The 15,677-nt window shown below is 41.1% G+C and overlaps 2 protein-coding genes and 1 long non-coding RNA gene across 25 annotated transcripts in view; 1 reads left to right on the forward strand and 2 right to left on the reverse strand.

The window, feature by feature from the left end:
* Positions 1-15,677, reverse strand: part of LOC120789870 (NACHT, LRR and PYD domains-containing protein 12-like) — a 1,168,582-nt gene that overhangs the window by 80,459 nt on the left and 1,072,446 nt on the right. The gene's annotated exons all lie outside the window — the stretch shown is intronic.
* rmc1 (regulator of MON1-CCZ1) lies at positions 419-14,052 on the forward strand. 2 transcript variants are annotated; one of them, XM_040127066.1, is made up of 22 exons: positions 419-436; positions 734-958; positions 2,806-2,882; positions 3,562-3,646; positions 3,870-3,926; positions 4,149-4,235; positions 4,325-4,465; positions 4,987-5,090; positions 5,206-5,295; positions 5,719-5,824; positions 5,952-6,060; positions 6,688-6,732; positions 8,366-8,419; positions 8,730-8,858; positions 9,427-9,533; positions 9,662-9,781; positions 10,676-10,753; positions 10,942-11,046; positions 11,664-11,732; positions 11,819-11,906; positions 12,373-12,510; positions 12,908-14,052. In XM_040127066.1, the coding sequence occupies exons 2-22, from the start codon at positions 860-862 to the stop codon at positions 12,985-12,987; spliced, it is 1,968 nt and encodes a 655-aa protein (XP_039983000.1). In that variant the 5' UTR covers positions 419-436; positions 734-859; the 3' UTR covers positions 12,988-14,052. The 2 variants fall into 2 exon arrangements, with proteins under 2 accessions (XP_039983000.1, XP_039982999.1); XM_040127065.1 differs by lacking the exon at positions 419-436 and adding an exon at positions 448-550.
* LOC120789917 overlaps positions 11,766-15,677 on the reverse strand; it is a 4,320-nt gene continuing 408 nt past the window's right edge. The window contains exons 2-5 of one of the 3 annotated variants that reach the window (XR_005707477.1): positions 13,908-13,974; positions 12,905-12,991; positions 12,328-12,507; positions 11,766-11,926 (exon numbers count right to left, since the gene is read on the reverse strand). This is a non-coding gene — a long non-coding RNA (uncharacterized LOC120789917). The remainder of the gene's footprint in view (positions 11,927-12,327; positions 12,508-12,904; positions 12,992-13,907; positions 13,975-15,677) is intronic. The other 2 variants (XR_005707475.1, XR_005707476.1) reach the window with 2 other exon arrangements.

Consider the following 15,677-nt stretch of genomic DNA (forward strand, 5'->3'; position numbering starts at 1 on the left):
CACAATTAACAAAAAAGGTGAAAGAAATATAAGAAAAAAGAAAAAACGACAACCGAAATGAAAATAATCAGTCAATGAAGAGAAAAAAGAAGCCAGAGAAAAACTTTGCATTTCATGAAACAAAATACAGAATATCATTGTCATTATATGTCATATATTTACAGGTAAACTCGCTCACAGACTTCAAGGCAAGGCCTTTGGAAATCCTCTGACTCGTATGATTTTAAATGGCTTCACATGAACAGGTTGCATATAGAGCGACTGGGAGAGAGTATACGCAGGAGTGGGGGCCTATATCTTCCCCAGCTGGAAAGATTTTTCTAACGGAGAAGGCTTTTGTTTTTATTTGAACCACACCTGATCAACTGGAAGGACTGATCTATACATCTAGGTGGACAATGTGGACTGTTTCTTGGGACACGACAGACTAACACTGGTGTATTAATATTAGTATTTCCAATATGTCATTCAGTGTAACTTTATAAGGTTTCTAGGGTCATTGCCGATTCTGATTTTCCCGTTTGATTCACATTCATCATGGATATAGAAGGTTTGGCCGGAGGTTATTACCAGACTGGTTTTTTTCTGCTAAAAAATAAAAAGATATAACAGGTGACATAGCTATATGATAGTTACGTGTCTGTCAAAAGTATCAATAAATAAATAGTAATAATAATAATATTAATGATACATTTTTTAAAAACCAAACGAAATCCCCGCTTTTATTCTGAAGAATGACACCGGAAGCCTCGCCTCGTCTCCCGGCTCCGCTGCTCCGGCTAACAAGACGCCAAAACTGGACTAAACTGCACCAAACTTGGGATAAAGCCGTACCGACCTGGCGGCCAGGTGTGTGAAGATGAGCGAGGAACATTACCTGGAGATGTGTGAGAACCCGGTGCAGTTTGAACACGCCTCCAGCGTCAACAATGTCTTCTTCGACGAGGCTAACAAACAGGTGAGCTAGCTAGCATCGATGTGGCTAACGAGGTTAGCTAACCGACGAGACAGTTTGGTAGTTTAAAGAAGAATTCAGCCAAAAACACGCCAACAAAGTCTGTAGTTTGAATTAAATTAGTCTTAGTGTGCTCCCTGTGAAGTGTCCTGGCTTTACGTTCTGTTTTATTAATGTAAAATACTCGATAGTTGATAGGTTAAAAGAACTGTGACAGAAATTAGCTTTATTTTCAGCCGCATTTAGAATCTTAATTTGAATAAAAGTGACAATAAACAGTGTTAAACATACAACCACTGCATTAAAATGTCACTTTAGTAAAATGGTAGAAGTATTAGCGCCGAAATATGTTGAAGTATAAACAGCAAGTCCTCATTTTTAAGTATTAAAATGTTTCTAATATCAAAAGTCTTCAGAGCTCATTCTCGTTCAAGGCAACATTATAAAGATAACAGTCTGGATCTTAATTTTCCGCACCCTTCTTTCTCTTAGCCACTTCACAGTCACGTCGTTCTTTCTGACCCTTCATTTTCGTATTTCAAACACAGCGAGGCAGTCGTAGCGTGGGGCTGTAAGACTGAAATTCACGCCATGTATTGTTCAGCAGGTCTGTAATGTGCCAGATTATTGTTTCAGTTTCCTCACATCATCACTCAATCGTGTCTCTGCTATCTGAATCATGTGACTGGCTGGGTTCTGTGTATATAAATATGTATGTGTATATGTGTATGTGTATGTGTATACATGTGTATGTATATGTGTATGTGTATACATGTGTATGTGTATGTATATGTATATGTATAGACATGTGTATGTATATACATATACATGTGTATACATGTATACAATACATATATATATATTTATGTATGTGTGTGTGTGTGTGTGTGTGTGTGTGTGTATATACATGTATGTGTGTATGTGTATGTATATACATGTATGTGTGTATGTGTATGTATATACATGTATGTGTGTATGTGTATGTATATAAATATGTATGTGTGTATGTGTATGTATATACATGTATGTGTGTATGTGTATGTATATACATGTATGTGTGTATGTGTATGTATATACATGTATGTGTGTGTGTGTATGTGTGTATGTGTGTATGTATATGTGTAAACATGTGTATACGTGTATGTGTGTATGTATATGTGTAAACATGTGTATACGTGTATGTGTGTATGTATATGTATATGTGTATACATGTGTATACATGTATGTGTATGTATATGTATATGTGTATACATGTGTATACATATACATGTGTATACATGTATACAATACATATATATATTTATGTATGTATGTATGTGTGTGTGTGTGTGTGTGTGTGTGTGTGTGTGTGTGTGTGTGTGGTTAGAAAGTTTTATTAGTGCCAGTGCCTGAATGGTTTCATGCTGCAGACACATTACTGGATGAATCCATCTTTCAACAAAACATCCATGTGTAACGGTGCATTTCTACTAAAGGCTAGTGTCACCGGTGCAGCATTTCCGGTGGATGGGAGATGTTTGTCGATTTGTTCTGCTCGTGGGGGTTTACTGATGTAAGCAGTACTAAACATTGTTGATCAGATCATTCGTCACCGGCTTTGTTCTGGATGTGTAGGCTGCCGCAAAATATACCCGGAAAACATGGGCTTCAGCCACTTCTATTCCTGGCGTTGTGCCTGTGGTTTGGACACACATGAGCTGGTGTAATCAGTCGACTTTTTCGTTTCTTCAGAAACTTTAGTTGTGCCGTTTCTACCCGCGACTGCGCGAGAGCGCCCAGTTCTATTAAAAGGCAGGTGCGTTTTGTAGGTTATTATTTTAGATATTTGACGTCCTCTCCTCTGGCTGCAGGTGTTTGCGGTGCGTTCAGGTGGAGCCACGGGTGTGGTGGTCAAAGGCCCAGATGACAAGAGCAGCGTTGCCTTCAGGTACTTGAACATTTGCAGGAAATCCCAGATGGACTCAGATACTTTACTCTCGTAAAAAAAAATAACAATACAACACTGTAAAAACACTCCATCGCCAGTAAAAGTATTATCAGCGAAATGAACTTTAAGTATCAAAATTAAAAGTATTTGTTTTGCCCTGTGAGTGATGTGTATTATAATATTTTAGACTGTTAGTAGTGATGCGTCAGTATTATACTGTTGTGGAGCTGCTTTTAACTACTTTATACCGTTAGATAATTTAGTCCACTGGTTCCCAACCTAGGGGTCGGGCCCCTCTCAAGGTTCACCAGGTAAATCTTAGGGGTCATCAGGTGACTCATGGAAGGGGGAAGGAGAAAAAACAAAGTTCTGATACACAAATTTATATTACTTTTTTGAATTTTCTCTAATTATTGCTGTTTTTTGTGATTTATTGGATAATCTTACCTTTTCGCGCCTCAGTTACTCTCACTTATTTAAATGATATTTATCTGAGATGTTTCCAGGGGAAACTGGACTCCTTTTTTGTAAGATGTCACAATAGAAATAAAACCCGTTTTTGTATTTAAAAAAGCTCCTCATATGTTTTTCTCATGTACAAGTACCTCAACACTGTACTTCCCACCGCTGACGGTAGTTATGTATATTCATCGCGTAAGATCTGTGTTTTCCTCCACAGAATGGATGATAAAGGGGAAGTGAAGTGCATCAAGTTCTCCATTGGAAATAAGATCTTGGCAGTACAGAGAACCTCCAAATCTGTGGTGAGTTCTGATGAGTAGAACAGCACCCACACCGTCGGGTTAGATGATTAATCGCGGTGCTTTCTTGACACTGTCCGTGGTAATAATTTTAGTTTACGAATTATGAATAACTTCTCTTGTCCTGTTTATATAAGGACACACTCAGCTGTAATCTGTGTCCAGACCTAAATATTACTGAGCCGTTTAACTATTGATTTTGTATTTTTTTTTTTTTTTTTTGCAGGATTTCATCAACTTCATACCCGACTATCCGCACACAGAGTTCACCCAGGAATGCAAGGTATGTTACGTGCTTTCTTTATTCCGAGTTTAGTTTTCAGAGGAGAAGAACTTCGCTGAGTTGAATCAGGAGTTTTAAGAGCCACAGTTGAAAAAGAGTAGGAATAAAATTCAAGTCGCAGCGGCTCTGTGATGGTGCTTAAATGGCCTTTTGTGTGTTGTTTTGTAATTAAACAGCATTTGTGTTTGTTTGTTTGTTTGTTTTTTTTGTGTCGTCCTGCAGACGAAGAACGCTAATGTTTTGGGTTTCTGTTGGACCAACTGGAACGAGATCGTCTTCATCACTGACCAGGGAATCGAGTTTTACCAGGTAGCCCGGACTCAGTTTCAGTACTCGCGCATGAACGCGCGGGATGCAAGTTGACTCTTGACATTAAGTCGCGTGTGTGTGTTGTTCAGGTGTTTCCGGACAAGCGCAGTCTGAAGCTGTTGAAGAGTCAGAGTATTAATGTGAACTGGTACCAGTACTGCCCGGAGACCGCCGTCATCCTGCTGTCCACCACCGTGCAGGGAAACATCCTGCAGCCCTTCGCCTTCAGGGTGAGGAGAGCTGGGAGTCTTTCTCAAACACCGGGTTTACTTAATTTTTTTGTAGCTTCATTGTATTGTTCTATTGAGGCCTAATCTTGCTCACAGACAAATATTATGGGGCTTTTAATTTTAGATCAGTATTTTTTGTATAATAACTTACAAACTCCTTTGTTTTGGCTTTGTTTTTTTTTACATCTTGCTTTTCTAATTTGCTTTCTTTGTCTCGCTTATTCCCTTTTTCTCCTTTCTTTCACCTGTAGAGCATTTTGTAACTTATATATTTTGAAGAGTGATACATAAAAAAAAGTTTGCCTGCTTTACCTGCCTGCACATGGTTTGAATCCCTCAGCCTGTCTGAGTATTGTTGTTGACCATGTGCTTCCCTTCGTGGCCACGGTTCACCGCCTTCTAATGGCTGCTTCCGGCAGGATAATGGACCGTGTCACAAAGCAAAAGTCGTCTCAGACTGGTTTCATGAACCTGACAGTTTCGCCGGTTACTGATCATCTCATGGTCGCGTGCCGTTTCAGAACGGGACCATGTCGAAGATGTCCAAGTTTGAGATCGAGCTGCCGGTCGTCCCCAAACCCGCCAAACTCAGCCTGTCGGAGAGAGACATTGCCATGGCAACGATGTAAGCCCGCTGCCGACGCTTGAGCCCTTCTGTGTCGCTGGTTTGATCGATTTTGTCTTTCTCTCTGATTGGGTCAAATATTGTTTGAAACTTTCTAACCCCCCCGTGTCTGTAGTTATGGTCAGCTGTATGTGATGTATCTGAAGCATCACTCGAGAACAGCAAACAGTCCGAGCGCAGAGGTGGTGCTGTATCACTTACCAAGGTACACACACACACACGCACACATGCTGGCTTTGTAGCTTTAAACTGAACCTGTGGAGTTTTAGACCTTCAGGGCTACGTTCACATTACAGGCCTTAATGATCTGATGTTTTTGTGTTGACGGTTCATATTTCATGTTTGTGACTGACATGTATCCGGCTCCGGTGTGAACACGGTTCAGGTCCCTAAACTGCTGCACATGCACAGATTGAACTGCTCCCCTCCTTTTGAGATGTGGTTAAAAATTCAAAACCCACAGACACTAAGTGAAACTTTAGTCCTTCAGTTACGGCTGTGGGGCGGCATGTTCAGACGTAGACAACAGAAGTGGGCGTATAATTAAACCAGTGTCTCAGACTGCACTTACCTGTCTTTTCTGTGTGTGTGTGTGTGTGTGTGTGTGTGTGTGTGTGTGTGTGTGCAGGGAGGGTGCATGTAAAAAGTGTCATGTGTTGAAGCTGAACACCACAGGGAAGTTTGCTCTGAACATTGTGGACAACCTGGTTGTGGTCCATCACCAGAGCTCCCAGGTCAGTGTGTGTGTGTGTGTGTGTGTGTCTGTCTCTTGTAATATTATAATTGTACTTTAACAGTGTGGTTATGGGAGGTTGTTATTTATTATCCGTGTGTGTGTGTGTGTGTGTGTGTGTGTGTCAGACGTCTCTGATCTTCGACATCAAGCTGAAGGAGCCGGACTGTGCCGTCAACACACACCAGCCTGTCCTACCTGCCCGGTCAATACACCCCTACAGGATACCACTGTCGGGTAAACACGCACCCACACACACACACACACACACCTCCTTCATTACATGAGCCCCTCTAAGACTGGATTTATTTCTCTAGTACTGCTCGGTGGTCTCAGTCCTGCTTGGAGGTGTGTGTGGGTAACCCAGACTTAAACGCTGGCCCAGAGCCACGTGTCTCTAGTTTTTTTTTTTAAATGTATTTATTTATTTATTTGCTTCTTGAGTAAGAGCTGCTGTAATGTCGCCTTCGGAAGGTACTGCTCTTCTAATTTGAGCCTCGTTTTTAAGCCTTTATTAGTTTCCATTTAGTCAAACTGTCCCATTAAAAGCAGCTGAACCAGCTGCGACCAGCTCCTGTTCTCAGTGTAGCCGTGGATGTACAGTCAACTGTCACTGGATCACTGTGGTACTGGTTTCTAAGTGGCTTTCTGGAGCTTTATTCCGGAGGGACGTCGGAGAAAATGATACCTTCAGGAAGTGGAAGTCACACTGAATGATTTCAGAATGACGCTTCGACTCTTTTTCCGGCTGAATGTCCATGTCAATTACAGACAACATCCCCCTGTAATGTTGACCCAGCCTGACAGGAGCTTCTTTTATCTTTATTCTGAGTTTCTCTTCCTTCGTTTCATCTTTCTCTGCAGGTCCAGCAGTCGTTCCCTCTCAGCCTCCAGTGCCCTGTCAGCTCTGTATCCTTTTTACGTCCGACGGAAGATGTGTTTTATGGCTTCGACTGTGTCGGCTCTGTGAATTAAAGTAGTTGAATGTTGCCCCTTTTTGATTTTTTTCACACACTGACCTTGACCATCACTCCAGACTCTTCCTCCTGGAGCGTCTTTCAACCCGACATCATCATCAGCGCCAGTGAAGGTGTGTAAAACACACACACACACACACACACTGTGATACTATGAATGAAATCTTAACACTGAATCCTCAAACTGGACTGAGTGTCAGTCAGCTGAGATATACAGTAGGTTACAAACCAGCAGAGTCGGGGATGTGTGAAGACGTGAACATGTTCGTGTCAGGTCCTGGTGCAGGAAGCGCTGCCCCTCATGTGTGTTGTCAGATTTTTTAATGGAAGTGGAACTTGTGTACTTGTTATTTCATCCCAGCTTAAATGACTGTAGCTAATAATATCTTCTTCTGTGTGTGTGTGTGTGTGTGTGTGTGTGCAGCAGGGAGGGTGCATGTAAAAGTGTCATGTGTTGAAGCTGAACACCACAGGGAAGTTTGCTCTGAACATTGTGGACAACCTGGTTGTGGTCCATCACCAGAGCTCCCAGGTCAGTGTGTGTGTGTGTGTGTGTGTGTCTGTCTCTTGTAATATTATAATTGTACTTTAACAGTGTGGTTATGGGAGGTTGTTATTTATTATCCGTGTGTGTGTGTGTGTGTGTGTGTGTGTGTGTGTGTCAGACGTCTCTGATCTTCGACATCAAGCTGAAGGAGCCGGACTGTGCCGTCAACACACACCAGCCTGTCCTACCTGCCCGGTCCATACACCCCTACAGGATACCACTGTCAGGTAAACGCGCACCCACACACACACACACACACACCTCCTTCATTACATGAGCCCCTTTAAGACTGGATTTATTTCTCTAGTACTGCTCGGTGGTTTCAGTCCTGCTTGGAGGTGTGTGTGGGTAACCTGTGACTGAAACGCTCGTCCAGAGCCACGTGCCCTCGAGTTTTTTTTTTAAATGTATTTATTTATTTATTTGCTTCTTGAGTAAGAGCTGCTGTAATGTCGCCTTCGGAAGGTACTGCTCTTCTAATTTGAGCCTCGTTTTTAAGCCTTTATTAGTTTCCATTTAGTCAAACTGTCCCATTAAAAGCAGCTGCGACCAGCTCCTGTTCTCAGTGTAGCCGTGGATGTACAGTCAACTGTCACTGGATCACTGTGGTACTGGTTTCTAAGTGGCTTTCTGGAGCTTTATTCCGGAGGGACGTCGGAGAAAATGATACCTTCAGGAAGTGGAAGTCACACTGAATGATTTCAGAATGACGCTTCGACTCTTTTTCCGGCTGAATGTCCATGTCAATTACAGACAACATCCCCCTGTAATGTTGACCCAGCCTGACAGGAGCTTCTTTTATCTTTATTCTGAGTTTCTCTTCCTTCGTTTCATCTTTCTCTGCAGGTCCAGCAGTCGTTCCCTCTCAGCCTCCAGTGCCCTGTCAGCTCTGTATCCTTTTTACGTCCGACGGAAGATGTGTTTTATGGCTTCGACTGTGTCGGCTCTGTGAATTAAAGTAGTTGAATGTTGCCCCTTTTTGATTTTTTTCACACACTGACCTTGACCATCACTCCAGACTCTTCCTCCTGGAGCGTCTTTCAACCCGACATCATCATCAGCGCCAGTGAAGGTGTGTAAAACACACACACACACACACACTGTGATACTATGAATGAAATCTTAACACTGAATCCTCAAACTGGACTGAGTGTCAGTCAGCTGGGATATACAGTAGGTTACAAACCAGCAGAGTCGGGGATGTGTGAAGACGTGAACATGTTCATGTCAGGTCCTGGTGCAGGAAGCGCTGCCCCTCATGTGTGTTGTCAGATTTTTTGATGGAAGTGGAACTTGTGTACTTGTTATTTCTTCCCAGCTTAAATGACTGTAGCTAATAATATCTTCTTCTGTGTGTGTGTGTGTGTGTGTGTGTGCGTCAGGTTACCTGTGGTACCTGCAGGTGAAGCTGCCTCCCACTGTTAACCTGCTGCAGGACAAAGGCAAACTGATGGACTTCTTGTTACGACGGAGAGACTGCAAGATGGTCATCCTGTCCGTCTGCTCGCAGAGTACGTCTGTCCTCCTGCCTGTCTTTTTTTATCTCGAGTAAACTGGGACCGTCCACACACAGAATAGGTCACCCCCGTTATTTAGACCGACCAAGACGAGTCAGACCTGAAAGAAATTTTACCGTCATTAAATCGACATGAGGTATATTTTATAGTTGTGGTGTGGCACCGGGAGGCAGGATGTCAGAAAATTAGATGAGTAATTCGTTGATCCCGAAGGGAAATTTCAGTGTTGCAGCACCAGCCGAACATAAATCACAAAAAACAGTGAGGTAGGTAACAAATAATACAATTAAAGGCTCAGCCATATATAAGTAAAGTAGACCACATTAAGACATGAAATAAATAGAAGAAAACAAATTTACTACATCGACAAAGATTTGTTGAGCTCAACAGCCTGAAGCGGCAGAAAACGTTGGAGCCACATTTAAGAAACGTTGACCGATACAAGACAGAAAATCAAAACCAAAGCAGAACCGAAAGATGTCAAATCAAGTGTTGATGCTCCTGCACAAAAACTGGACAGATTGTTGCCGTCAAGCTGAAGCTGAACTTTTTCCGTTCTCAGTTCTGGAGGGCGGGGAGAAGGGAAGTCTTCCCGTCGTGGCGACCGTCTTCGACAAACTCAACCAGGTGTACAAAGAATACCTGGAGGCAGAGCAGAACTACACTGTGGTGAGCGGGGACGGCTCAACAAACAACAGAGCTCTCTGGTCCTTCAAAAACCTGGACAAAGTTCACACACTCAGTTTTGTACGTGTGATGCGCAGTACGCTTCAGACCGTTGCGTGTTGTGTTTGCAGGCGATGGAGTCGGGCCCGAGTCGAGGCAGCGCGGCTCAGAAACGTCCGGTCCGAACTCAGGCGGTCATCGACCAGTCGGACATGTACACACACGTCCTGTCATCTTTCTCAGAGAGGAAGGTACGCATACGAACACACACACTTTCCTTCAGCTCTCCGGTGACTTGTGGGCGTTGAAGGGTAATTTGGTGGTTGAAGCCTGTTTTCTGAAACCTCCTGTTAACCCTCCTAAAGCTCTCTAACAAGTGGAATTCGTTAAATAAGCGCCGGTTGAATCAAAAAGTCAGATCCTAGATTCTCCCAGGAGCGACCACCACTGATATTGTCTCAACCTGCGGGAAACACTTTAAAAGTATGTCCACACAAAGCCAGCTAAACGAAACAATGCCTCATATTTATATACATATGTATTTAACCAGTCCAAACTATATTGACCTTTTTTTTTTTCAGTCCATGAATGTTAAAATGACACCCTCGTATTTTAATGTCGGGAAAAAACGACGGCTTAAAACACACAGTTGATCACAAACAACACATCTTTACAAAAACAACTCAAAACACTTGTAGTGTTCTCCAGATTTTTCTGGCTTAGATCGAAGGTCGTCAACATGTTTAATATTTCCTGTTCCGTGATGATGATGATGATGATGATGATGATTCAAATCCAGTTTTTTGTACTGAAACTTTTGACTTACTCGTGTGTGACGTAATGATACAGTCAGGCCCCCAACATTCAATATAACAACGGTCACAGGCGCCACAGTTCAGTATAATCAGCATATTGTTTTATTAAATTTAAATGAAAACTACATTCATTTTTCTTAGGCACAAAATTTCTACAGAAGGTTTAATCAGGTTGAATATTTTTCTTCAGATGCAAATTTCACTTCATTAATTAAATATCAACACTGGGAACATAAAATCCAGGAAAAACTTAGTTAGACCTGTTAGAGCGATATAAAAATGAAATTAGGCCGTGACTGATGTGTGTGTGTGTGTGTGTGTTCTCTGCAGGGGGTGTCCCATAAGTTCATCATTGCGGTGCTAATGGAGTACATCCGCTCTCTGAACCAGTTCCAGATCACTGTACAGGTAAAAATGAGCAGAGTGACGCCTCACCGGTCACATCTAAAAGTCTTTTCTTTTAAATTGGCGAATCACCATCCCTCACCTCTAACGTCAAACTGTTGACATAATTGTGTGTTAACTTGGTCGCACAGCGTTTTGTTTTTTTTCAAATCGTTCATTCTGTCCAAAACTTTACGTTTTATTTATTTTAGCATTACCTGTACGAGCTGGTGATTAAGACGCTGGTGCAACACAACCTGTTCTACATGCTGCATCAGTTCCTGCAGTATCACGTCCTCAGTGACTCCAAACCCCTGGTGAGTTCCAACTGGTACTAAACTCATTTAATTAGGCTGAACTCGATTTTTTTTTTTTTTTTTAACGAACAGAGAGCCTGCGTAAAACATAAATGTACAATGGAGATGCATGATGGGAAGTGTAGGATTCAGTGATTTTAGCACTTGACCCGTGTTAGGGACAACACGTGTATATATGGAAGTGGAATATAAAATGATGGGGAACCACAGGAGCAACTAATGATTCTATTCATTGTGTAACAATTTGTTTTTGCAATGAATCATTTGGTCTATAAAATGAAAAACAACAAACCTATAATCCAGTTTTCCAAAGCCCCAGATGACTCATTGGAACTGCTGTCTGGTTGACCAACAGTTCAAACCCCCCAAAATAATCACATTTAAGCTGGAAACAGACTAATTTTTCCTTAAAAAATAAATAAAATTACATTACTTCCTTCTCTATATTGACGAATCGATTAATCGTTTCCGCTCCAGTGCCGAGACTGAAACTAACCTTAAACCAGTGCCTCATTGTGATCTAGTTCCTCTTATTGACACCGGTCCTAAAGTTGCAGCTCCTCAGAAATCAACTGTATTCACACGTGATTTTTCTTGTGAACCTTCCTTGTTTTCAGGCCTGTTTGCTTCTGTCTCTGGAGAGCACGTACCCTCCTGCCCACCAGCTGTCACTGGACATGTTGAAGGTATCATACACACACACACACACACATACACACTTGGTGGGCTGTTCTTTAGATTTTAATTATATTTAATGTTTGTGTGTTTTCAGCGTCTGTCCACGGCCAATGATGAGATCGTCGAGGTCCTGTTGTCCAAGCAGCAGGTTCTGGGCGCACTGAGATTCATCCGCAGCGTCGGTACGTTGATCTTTGTTCATCTACAAGGGGAGAAAAAAAATGAAAGCAGATGTCATGTAGCTGCACCAGTGATTATGTATCGCTCCTTTTGTAATCTGTATTTTAATTTTTAGACATTTTTCAGGGACAAGAATCACAGGAAAGTACTTAACACTAAAGTCACACTTGCTGATTTTGTTGAGTGAGGAAAAAGAGCCCACAACCCTCTAATTGTAACATTAGTCTTAAATGACACTTTGTGATAATTAATTTGTTGCTTTGCTCTTGTATTAAAAGGTAGACTTTAAATTTTTATCTTATGCACAACAAAAGTCCTTGTTTCAGCTTCAGCTGAGAAAACAGACATTTTAGCACAAAGCTTCTTCATATTAGCATCGGCTGAACTTTTCAGCGCAGTCGTTCTGCAAAAGGATCACTTCACACACACACACAGCAAACTAACGCTGCACTGGTTTCCTCCGGGCAGGCGGACATGACAACGTGTCGGCGAGGAAGTTTCTGGACGCAGCGCGGCAAACCGGAGACCAGATGTTGTTCTACACTGTGTTCAGGTCGTTCCAGCAGAGAAACCAACGGCTGAGAGGGAGCCCCAGCTTTAATCCTGGTGAGAACACACACACACACACACACACTGATGGAAGGGCTGGAACTTAAATACAATTAGGTGCGTATGTATTTGCAACTTTGCCTCTGTAAACCATCGAGATGTGGTTGAAGTGCAGACTTTCAGCTTTAGTTCAAGGGGTTTAACTAACACATCACAGACATAGTCCCCCTTTTTCAGAGGCTCAAAACTAATTGAGTCACTGTCCAAATAGTTGTGTACCTAACTGTATCTGACATGGTGAGTTGTCTCTTACTTCCCTGTTCGAAATTAGAAATTAAACAAGCAATGTTGTCTGTCTCCTAATATGTTAACAGATAAGAAAAACTGCAGGCAGGTGGCTTTAGGTGTCTGTTCTGAAAACACAATTAACATCTGTGTGTGTGTGTTTTACCAGGAGAGCACTGTGAGGAGCATGTGGTCCACTTTAAGCAGCTGTTTGGGGAGCAGGCACTGATGAAACCCTCCACTGTGTGAACACCTGGGAAGGTCACAAACCAACATGGACTCGTATGTTTACATGCACCACTGGTATCCTGAGCTGACTTTTAAAAGTCTAACATCAGTACTTTATATATTTGTTAATGGATTTTCTGATAGAGACAGCTGCCTATGGGAATCTCAGAAAAAAAAAAAGCTGTCACGTGTTTCAGTTTACGGCCAATGTTGAAAAAAGTAATTTTATATTCACAAAAGAAAACCTCATGATGTGAAGGTGGTTCTGTCCTGTATATTTATGTAATAAATATGAATTATTAGGATTGTTTTTTCCTTTGACAAATGTCACGTCACCTGTGTGAACAAATATAATTTTACCATGGCTACAGTGAGACACAATGTGGGCTGCAATTTGAGCCTTGTTTTTTTTAGCCTGTACTTTTTACATATTGGAAAATAAAGTGTGCTGAATTAGCTATGCACCAATGGATGTATTGGCAATTTCTGAAGAAGTCTTAAGTCCTGTGCCATTAGTCTGTTGTACATTTTCTTGTTATAGCTTTTCTAATAATTATGACACGGGGTCTCCAAAATTGGTTTTCTTTTGTGAATGCAGAGAGCAGTAATAATAATCAGAAAAAAGAACTGTAAAGTTGTAAGTTATGAGGAAAAAGTCTATGGTTGCCTGTCAGACTAGTCACTGATGTGGTCCAGAATTAAAAATCTCTAAATACTCAGACTTTCTCCAGTAATTTGACAATTTTATGCTCAAAATCTTTTTTCAACCAGTGGCCCTAATAATTGTGCTTCCTAACGCTGATTCTCGGTATGGTGAAGGGTGTGGGGAGAAATTAGATCAGAAACCTGTAGACAGATCAATAACGGGGTTACTTTGGTCTGTATAAACATGATCAGATGACAAATAACTTGGATACATGTGTGCATGTGAACATACTCACTGTGAGCAACGCCAGAGGCTGCACCGATGAAGTTTTAACAGTATGTTGAGATGCCTGCATGAGGACTCTGTACATATGAAATGAATGAAGTGGAAAAATTGTTATTTTGTATGATAAAGAATTAATTATGCCTCAAAGTCTGATCTGTATGAAGAAACATGTTTAAATGCTGTTAATGTATGAAACTGAAAATAAAAATATACTGTATATACATTATAAAAGAGCCTGAATTTCTGTAGTGCATTAATGTCGGTTCGATAGTATTAATTCCACTTATCAAATAATTTAAAGTTTTTAATAACTACAAGTAAAACATTTAGACGATATGTCTGATCTGCTTTTGGTGAGCCAGAAGCCCTACACTGTTTTTTGGCAGCTACTGAATCTTTATACACCCATGCCAGCAGGAATAAATAAGCCATAACAGAGTTAGTTATGAAAATGTCAGTATAGTAAGTCGTAAAATTTCATAGTACAGTAAGTTAAAAGAATTTTATATAGTAAATCAAAAAATGTCAGTATAGTAATTCATAAAAGTCATAGTAAGTCATAAAAACAGTCATAGAATAGTATAGTAAATCAAAAAATGTTAATATACTAAGTCATAAAAGTCATAGTATAGTAAGTCAAAAAAAGTCATAGTATAGTAAGTCATAAAAAAGTCATAGTATAGTAAGTCATAAAAACACGTCAGTATAGTAAGTTTAAAAGGGTCATAGTATAGTAAGTCATAAAAAGTCATAGTATAGTAAGTCAAAAATGTTAATATACTAAGTCATAAAAAAATCATAGTATAGTAAGTCATAAAAGTCATAGTATAGTAAGTCATAAAAGTCATAGTATAGTAAGGTAAAAAATTTTAATATAGTAAATCAAAAAATGTCAGTATAGTAATTCATAAAAGTCACAGTACAGTAAGTCATAATAAAACATCATATACTAAGTCAAAAAAAGTCATAGTATAGTAAGTCAAAATAAAGTCACATAGAACCTCACAGCAAACCACAAAACTGTAGTGTACTGAGTATTAATGTGTATATCACTTTAATTTTAATTAGAGCTGCAAGTATTATTCAATCAATCAATTTAGGGCTGCAAATACTGATCAATCGTTTTGTCCGTAAAACGTACGAAACAGTGAAAAATTCCTTTATTAGTTACCACATCCAAAGGCGACGTCTTCAAATGTTTTGTTTTGTCTGACCAACAGTCCGAAAACCAAAGATGTCCAGTTTACTGCAGCGTACAACAAACAGAAGATCCAATACTTCACAATAAGAAGCTGGAACCAGCAGATCTTGGACCAGGTCTAGATCACATAAGGTACTTGGACGTGTCAAATCTGGACTAGATTATCCCCGACAGGCCAAAGACTCATAAAACACAGTTTAAGAATTGTGAAACCTTTATCCTATTTCTGAAAAATCAAAACAGGGAGATCACGTCCAGACCACATCCGACCAGGTCTCGGTCAGAAGCCACCACGCTTAAAACCTCCCGTTTCATCCAACCGACGGTCCGATCGAACCACCACGGGGGCATTCCTCGTCGTTCCCTGACGTTTCATGGCCCAGCGGATTAATCGACCATAAACGACCGACGAATAATCGCCAGTTGGCTTGTTAGTGAACGGGTCGGCAGAGAAACCGACACAGACAGACCTCGACAGACCGTGACAGCACCCGGCGCTCCCGGCGATCCCGACGCTCCCGAACAAACGTCGGGGGGGCTACAACCTGGGCCCCGGGTTTTTTAAGCCTAAATTTCTTT

This window comes from Xiphias gladius, chromosome 5, assembly GCF_016859285.1.
Source record: "Xiphias gladius isolate SHS-SW01 ecotype Sanya breed wild chromosome 5, ASM1685928v1, whole genome shotgun sequence".
Lineage (NCBI taxonomy): Eukaryota > Metazoa > Chordata > Actinopteri > Istiophoriformes > Xiphiidae > Xiphias > Xiphias gladius.